Consider the following 8,353-nt stretch of genomic DNA (forward strand, 5'->3'; position numbering starts at 1 on the left):
ACTGCTCAACGGAGTGTCGCTGCAACCGCCACAGCGAGTGTGCCGGTGTGGGGGCGCGCGACCACTGCCTGCTCTGCCGCAACCACACCAAGGTGGGCCTCCCAGGGCCCGGCCCTCCCAGGGGCCCTCCCTGGTCTTCAGCACATCCCAGGCACCTTGAACCTCATTCTGAGCCCTGCCTCGGGGCAGTGGGGCAGTGCCCTGTCCCAGAAGGTCCAGAGTTGTGGCAGAACTGCCTGGGGAGTGGCAGAGGCTGCCCTGGAGCATATGCGGGGCCAGGCAGGCAGGCACCTGGAGGTGGAGCAGGGCTCTTCCTGCGCACGACTTGGGGCTGGACGTGTGCACGCAAGGGTGGGGCCGGGCTCCCACAGACAGGCCGGGGCTGACAGAGCTGAGTGCCTGAGCCCTGCCACCTGTGGTGCTCTCAGAACCTGCCCCTGCCCCAGGGTTCTCTGACCACCTGCCCCTGATTCCCAGGGCAACCACTGCGAGCAGTGTCTCCCACTGTTCGTGCGCTCAGCCGTCGGGGGCGGGACCTGCCGGCCCTGCCACACCTTCTGTCGTGGCAACAGCCACGTCTGTGTGTCCAGGAAGGAACTCGAAATGGCCAGGAGGGAGCCAGAAAAGTATTCACTGGATCCAGAGGAGGTGAAAGAGGCTGGGTCCCAGACCGCCGGGTCATGGGAAGGAGAGGGCCGGGACCCGGACCCCTGGGTGCGGGAGTGGAGGCCACTGGGAGCCCAGATCCCTGGGTCTTGTGGGGAAGAGGGGCCAGGACCTGGACCCCTGCGTCTGGGAGTGGAGGCCATTGGGAGCCCAGACCCCTGGGTCTCGGGGGAAGAGGGACTGGGACCTAGACCCCTGGGTCTGAAGAAGGGTCTCCTCCTCGCCTTTTTGTGATCACCTTGTCTTTCCTTGGCAGATCGAAAACTGGGTGACGGAGGGTCCTAGCGAAGATGAAGCTGTGTGTGTGAGCTGCCAGAATAATAGCTACGGGGACAAGTGCGAGAGCTGTCTCCATGGCTACTTCCTCCTGGACGGGAAGTGCACCAAGTGAGAGGAGGGGGTTCTGGACCCAGGCCCTTCTCACCAGGAGTAGCTCTGGGAGCCAGGCCGCCCCTCCCTGGTGCCTGTCCCCAGTCAGGAGGGGACATAATCCTCGGGGAGGGAGGGAGTGGGTAAGCTGGACTCACAGGAGAAGCCAGTGCTGAAGCACAGGCAGAGGCAGCCCTGAACCGACTGGCGGGCAGGGAGAGAGGCTGCGGGGAGCCTGGACACAGCCTCTGCCCCACCCCTGTCCCACCTAAGGCTCTAAGAAGGGGTCAATCTGACCTGGGTCCCACCTCCACTGTCACCTCATGGCTCCGTGACTCTGGGCAGATGGCCTGACCTCTTTGAGCCTGTTTCCCCTGCTGGCCCATTGCACAGAGCTGACCTCATGGTGCAGCATCTCCCCGGAGCCTGTAGGTTATGGGAGCGCTGCAACCCCCATCTTCTTCTCCACCCTCAGGTGCCAGTGTAACGGCCACGCGGACACGTGTAACGAGCAGGACGGGACAGGCTGCCCGTGTCAGAACAACACGGAGACGGGCACGTGCCAGGGCAGCTCCCCCAGTGACCGGCGAGACTGCTACAAGTACCAGGTGAGGCTGGGGAAGCACACTGTGGCTGGGCCCCGCACTCCCACCAGGGCAGAGGGGGTGCAGGCCAGGTCCAGGCAGGGCTGGCAGCATGGTTCTAAGTCTGTCTTGGGATCAAGATCAGCTTCGTAAGGTTATTTCTGAGCCCCAGTTGTTGTGGGGCCCTGGCAGTGATGCTGGGGACCCAGATATGAGCTTCGGGGTGTAAGATTGGTGGGGAGACACACTCCATTACTGATAGTCACAACTCCAAGGTTGCAGCTGCCAGAAGACCTATCCCATAGCAGCTTAAGCAAGAAAAGAAAACATTGACCCTCAAAACTGAAATCTGGGGCTACTTTCAGGAATGGCTGATCTAGGGGCTCACATAGTAACACCGGAAGCCTCTCTTTCCTCCATTTTTCCCTCTATTTTTCTCTGTGTCGTCTTTGTTCTTTGGAAAGTTCTCTCCAGGTGTCTCATCTCAGTTCTTTTTTTTTTTTCTTTTAAAGAACTATTTATATATTTGATTCCATTTGATATTTTTTAATTTGACCAGAGAGAGAGACATAGAGAGAAAGGGAAAAGGAGAAAGCAAGCCACCAGGTCCAGGACTCGAACCATGGATGGCCATGCGGGAATCCAGCGCCTTTAACCACTGCGCCACCCGCCGGCCCCCTCATCCCAGTTCTAATACCCAGGCACACATTCCCCTGAGTCCTTTTCCCTCTTCTTATTCAGGGAGGCTCCTGGAGCACCTGCACTGGCCACTGGGCTGCCCGCTGTGCTGTAGGCTCACCCAGGGGTGGGGGAGGGGGTCCCGTGCTCTCTCCTTGGAGTGACCCCCCCCCCCCGCGTCTCTCTTCAAGCTCCCTACTTGTCTCAGTTGACTCACCCATCTACGGAAGTGTCATACCTGCAAAGACGCAGCTCCACCAAAACGGCCACAGCTCTATAAGCCTTACTGAGCCCTCAGGTGTCTCTCCTAGGCCAGAATTTCTGATTTTTTTTTAGAGATTGTTTTCTTCCCTCATGAGAGAGAGATGGAGAGACAGAGATGTGGGTTCCTCCACCAGGGTCTCTCGGCCGCCCAGTTTATGGGCACAGCGTGCATGGGAGATTCTGGGACATGAACTAGGACCTTCCCCATGGGGGTGCAGGTGTATCACCACCGTGCCACTGTCTGAGTTTTGTTGGCTTAGTCCAGAATCCGAAGGCCTCCTGGCCTTGATCAGGAAGCCCCCAAGACTGGTCGAGGCCTCCTCTTCCAGCAGCTCTGTTGGCAACTCTGAAGGAAGTTTGTGTATTTATTCATTTTAGAGAGTTTTGCTATAGTTTGTGTGCCAGAGAAACAGAGACAGAGAAACACAGAAAGACAGAGGCAAGAAATCACTCCCTGGGGGGATGGCCACGCCACAATCCCTTCTCCTCCATTCTCCTCCTGGGATTTTGGGCACGCACGCACAAGTGCCTGGTGTGAGTTTTAAGTCACCAGGTCCGGGACTCGAACTGCGGTTGGCCACGTTGGATTCTAGCACCTAAACCATTACATCACCTGTTGGCCCCATGAAGTAGCAGTTGCTTTAGACTGTAGTAGTAATGACGACAGCTGGTCCGTAGGGCGTGCTGGCCAGAGCTGCGGGCTGTGCTGTGGGAACAGTGGTGACAGCACAAATGCGGAAAGCTCGCCAAGACAGCACTGGGGGGGCGTGGTATGGTGGTAAAAGGACCTAAGAGGAAGACCCTTATTTATTTTTTTAGAGAGATTTTAACTATAGGGCACCGGATCCAGGACTTGAACCACGTGGTAGTCCATCAAGATAACCATTATGTCATCTGCTGGTCCCAGGAGGAAGACATTTATTTTTTAAACTTTATTTATTTACTTACTTATTTAATTTGATTAGAGAGGGACAGAGAGAGAGAGAAAGGGCGAGCGAGAAAGTGAGAAAGCAAGCCGCCTGGTCTAGGATTCAAACCGTGGTCAACCATGTGGGAGTCCAATGCCCTTAACCATGATGCCACCTGCTGGCCCAAGAAGATGACTGTTAAATCTCCGGCCCCAGGTCAGCCAGCCGTTTGGGTTTGGAGCCTGGATTGCCCCTGGTCTGATCCCAGAACCTGAGTGGTTTCCACTAGGCTGTAGCTTAGGGGGTCATAGTAGCTATTACCTGCTCCTCGGCCCACTCACGCAACATGTGTTTATTGAGCACCTGCTATATACCCAGCGCTGTATGAGGCGCTGGGGACACAGCAGGGATCAAGGCAGGCAAAAATGGTCTGTCCTTGAGGCCGCCAGGTGGCATGGTGGTTAAGCTCCTGGACTTTTTTTTTTTTTGGAGAGGTTTTTGCTATAGGGCGCGTGCGCTTGCCAGACGGACAGAGAGAGACATAGAGACAGAAAGCGAGAAATCACCCCCCGGGGGGATGGTCACGCTGCAATCCCTTCTCCTCCATTCTCCTCTTGGGATCTTGGGCACGCACGCACATGCGCCCGGTGTGAGTTTTTTAAGCCACTGGGTCCGGGACGCGAACTGCAGTCAACTACGTGGGAGTCCAGCAACATAGCCATTACGCTAACTGCTGGTTCCCAACTCCTAGACTTTGAATGGCAAACCGCGGTATGAATCCTAGACCGTAGACCGGGTAGCTTGAAATCACTCTGGGCATGTGTCCGCACATGCCTGAAATCCTGAGAGGAGAATGGAGAAAAAGGGATTGCAGCATGGCCATCCACCTTGGGGGATGATTTCTCACTGTCCCTCTCTTTGTCCCTTTCTGTCTCTCCCTGGCAAGCACTCATGCCCTATGGCAAAAACCTAAGAAATAATAATAATACAATTCTGTCCTCAAGGACTTTATATTCCTGCGTAGGAGCCAGGCAATGAAACCCAGTTCGTTGATAAGTAAGTCCGATCCACAGTGCATTAGTGATGCATTGTACGGAGAAGAATGAAGCAGGAAGGGGCTGGGGCGTGTTGGGGCATGGGAGCAGTAGAACAGTGGCCAGGAGAGGCTTCTGAGAGAAGGTGACACTTAAATAAAGGCCTCATGGGAGTGACTGCCCAAGTGGACCTGTGGGGAGGGACGCACCAGCCAGAGTGTCCGCCAGCGCAAAGGCTGAGTGTGAGCGAGAGCGTGAGTGGCAGGCAGTCCACGGACAGCGGGGGCAGGTGGGGCTGGCCGCCCCGTGCCACATGCCGGGATGTGAGTGCAGCAGCTGAGTGGGAGCATGAGTGGCAGGCAGTTCATGGACAGCCGGGGACGGCGAGGCTGGCCGCCCCATGCCACGTGCTGGGATGCGAGTCCACAGCCCCATTCGTGAGCGAGCCGTGATTACCGCCGTGTGCAGAAGAACAGCGAGTGAGGAGGCAGAGCCAGAGCTGAGCAGAGGCCCTCAGGGTGCTCGAGGCACGGCAGCGGCCCCGAGGACAGCAGGGCTGCGGTGTTGGGTCCTGGAGACGTCCGCTGAGGCAGGCAGGTTCGGGGAGTCCCAGGGAGGTGGCCGGGCACTGGGGGCGCCAGGGCAGTGCTACTTGTCCGCAGGTCCAAGGTATCAGTCGGTCCTCCGGGGGAGGGTTGGCACTGGGCTCAGCCCTGACGGCCACCTTCGCCTCTCCAACCCCGCCCACAGTGCGCCAAGTGCCGGGAGTCGTTCCACGGGAGCCCGCTGGGCGGTCAGCAGTGCTACCGCCTCATCTCGGTAGAGCAAGAGTGCTGTCTGGACCCCACGTCCCAGACCAACTGCTTCCACGAGCCCAAGCGCCGGGCACTGGGCCCTGGCCGCACCGTCCTGTTTGGAGTGCAGCCCAAGTTCACCAACGTGGACATCCGCCTGACACTGGACGTGACCTTCGGTGCCGTGGACCTCTATGTCTCCACCTCCTATGACACCTTTGTGGTCCGTGTGGCCCCTGACACTGGGGTCCACACCGTGCATATCCAGCCCCCGCCGCCCCCACCGCCACCCACCGCCACCCCCACCCCCTGCTGAGGGTGGGCCCTGGGGGGCTGGGGATCCAGGGGGCCCAGGGGCCGGAAGCGGACCAGGCATGCCAGCTGAGCCACGGATACGTGAGGTTCTTCTTCCGGCAAGACCAGGCTCACATCGACCTGTTTGTCTTCTTCTCCGTCTTCTTCTCTTGCTTCTTCCTCTTCCTCTCACTCTGCGTGCTCCTCTGGAAGGCCAAACAGGCCCTGGACCAGCGGCAGGAGCAGCGCCGGCACCTGCAGGAGATGACCAAGATGGCCAGCCGTCCCTTCGCCAAGGTCACCGTCTGCTTTCCGCCGGACCCTGCGGCCCCAGCCCCCGCCTGGAAGCCCTCGGGGCTCCCACCCCCTGCCTTCCGCCGCTCTGAGCCCTTCCTGGCACCCCTGCTGCTGACGGGGGCCGGTGGGCCCTGGGGACCTGTGGGAGGTGGGTGCTGCCCACCCGCCATCCCTGCCTCCACTGCCGGGCTGCGCGCTGGGCCCATCACCCTCGAGCCCACAGAAGACGGCATGGCCGGCGTGGCCACGCTGTTGCTCCAGCTGCCTGGTGGGCCCCATGCGCCCAATGGTGCCTGCCTGGGGTCGGCCCTCGTCACACTGCGACACAGGCTGCACGAGTACTGTGGTGGCGGCGGGGGTGCTGGGGGCAGTGGGCACGGGGCTGGCGCAGGCCGGAAGGGACTGCTGAGCCAGGACAACCTCACCAGCATGTCTCTCTGACCTGCCACAGGGGCCTCAGCCACAGCAGCCGAGTTGCCTGACGGGGCTGCCCTGGACGTGGGGCCCTGGACACCGTCTTCTCAGGCCGCTGGCCCCTGCCCTGGGCGTCCTCAGACCCGGCCTCCTTTGTTCTGCATTCAGCAATTATTTATCGAGCACCTCCATGTGCCAGGCACTGCTGTGGGCAGGGGGAAAGCGGTGGTTCTAGGAGACAATCAGTATGTGTGTGTGCACACGTACACGCACACACACACGTGCGTGCAGCTGGATGAGGGGTTTTCACGAGGGAGAAGTGCTGAGGGACTTACTGGGATGTGGCAGTGAGGGACCGCAGGGCGAGGTCTGAGAAGCTAGAGGGCCAAGGCCAAGGACCGGCATGGGAGGTGCTGGTAGAGGGAGTTGCCGGGGCCAGGGGCCTGAGGTGGGAGCAGCTCGTTGGACTGGGAGGACATTAGAGTGGCCAGTGTGATCCAGACCCAACATGAAGAGGAGGTTGGGGCAGGCAGGGGCCCCATCACCCTGGTAGCATTTCGGGTCTCATCAGGGCGAGGGGAAGCCGTTGGATGGCTTTCTGAGGGGGGCGACAGGTTCTGAGATGCCTGCCTGTCTGTCTCGGCGGTGGTGGGAGAAAGGTTGGAGGGGACGAGCGGGGACAGGGAGGAGCCAGTGAGCGGGTTCAGGGTGGGTGCAAGGACCGTGTGGAAAGATGTAGCGAGTGGATGTCAGGGTGAGGGATGGGACAAGGCCAGGGTGACCCCGACTGGCTGGAGCTGTGGGTGGCTGGTGAGGCCTGTGGATAGACCGAGAGTCCAGTTTTTGACGTGAGTTGTCCTGTAGACAACTGCAGCCAGTTCTGGCGAGGGCCACGGGGACTGCTGTGGGTGTTTCAACAGGCGCCGTGAGCAGGGAGCTGGTGCCGCCCAGGACAGTGGCCGAGACAGCCCGGGGGTGGCCGGGAAGTGAGCGCCAGCAGGAAGCTGCCTGGCTACTACCACCCCTGGCTCAGTCTGAGACCCAGGTCACCTGAGGGAGCTGGAACTGAGGGGGCCTGGTGAGGACGCCACAGGGAAGACAAGACCCCGGCCTAAGATGCCGCCCTGGTGGGTGTGGCCATATGTGGGGCAGGTGATCAGCCACGGTTGGAGATAGCCTCGGAGCCCTCAGCGCAGCTCTCAGGCAGGTGCCCCTGACCCTTGGAGGACACCCCTCCCTCCAGTCCCAGCCATCTTGACCTTGGGACCTCGTTCTCTAAGATTCCAACTCCCTGTTGCTTTTTGGTCCTCGAGGGCCTGGGCCCTGCATCTTCCCCTCTCTCTGGGGGCCTCCGCCTGGGAGGCCCCGCCAGTGCGTGCATGTCAGAGGCGGCAGGCCAAGCCTGAAGAGGAGCGGAGTGGCTGAATCCACAAATAAAAGAGTGTGGGAGAGACCCAGGTGTCCGTGTGGTCTGCTTGCAGGAGGGAGCGGGAGCTTCAGCTCTGAGCCAGCACTGGGTGTAGAGAACTTGGCTAAATTCCTGTCGCCTGTGCCACTTCAGGCCGCCTGGCCTGCGCCTGGCTGCCTCACCTACTGGGGAAAGGCAGGACAAGCTTGCTCCCCAAAAGGGGTGAACCGCTGGAGCTGCAGCAGTGAGGTAGGTCCAGGTTTTATTCCAGGCCCTGGTGTGAGCCTGCAGTAGATTTCTGACCTAACAGCATGGGGACTGAGATGAGGCCCCAGTGCGGTGAGTTTCCTTAAATTCAAGTAGACTCTTGGGTCAAGACTGAAGCATCATGGGAACTGTTTTATCTGCCAGTCCCCTGGGCAAGCAAAAGCCCTGACACAAGGGTAATCGGGAGCCAGAGATCTCTGCCCCGACTCAGCATGGGCCTTTTCTGTACAACCCAGCCCCCAGGTGCAAGTCCATTGCTTCATCAGGTGCTCAGCCCAGGGCGTGGTGGTATATTGGACCTAGGGGCTGTGTGGCCCGCAGTGTGGCCTGTGAATGACTTAGTATTTTTAGACTTTGCGGGCTGTTTAAGTGGCTT

The 8,353-nt window shown here is 59.6% G+C and overlaps 1 protein-coding gene across 1 annotated transcript in view; it reads left to right on the forward strand.

Annotated features, from left to right (window-relative positions):
• MEGF8 (multiple EGF like domains 8) overlaps positions 1 to 7,755 on the forward strand; it is a 61,368-nt gene extending 53,613 nt beyond the window's left edge. The window contains 7 exon segments of the mRNA XM_014582538.2: positions 1 to 92; positions 478 to 648; positions 923 to 1,053; positions 1,511 to 1,643; positions 5,254 to 5,577; positions 5,579 to 5,699; positions 5,701 to 7,755. The exon segment at positions 1 to 92 is cut by the window's left edge and continues 34 nt beyond it. Of these exon segments, the coding sequence (XP_014438024.1) occupies positions 1 to 92; positions 478 to 648; positions 923 to 1,053; positions 1,511 to 1,643; positions 5,254 to 5,577; positions 5,579 to 5,699; positions 5,701 to 6,329 (1,601 nt within the window). The 3' untranslated portion in view covers positions 6,330 to 7,755.
• Positions 7,756 to 8,353: the final 598 nt, after the last annotated feature.

The sequence above is a fragment of the Tupaia chinensis genome, unplaced genomic scaffold (genome assembly GCF_000334495.1).
Source record: "Tupaia chinensis unplaced genomic scaffold, TupChi_1.0 Scaffold000067_1, whole genome shotgun sequence".
In the NCBI taxonomy this organism is placed as follows: domain Eukaryota; kingdom Metazoa; phylum Chordata; class Mammalia; order Scandentia; family Tupaiidae; genus Tupaia; species Tupaia belangeri.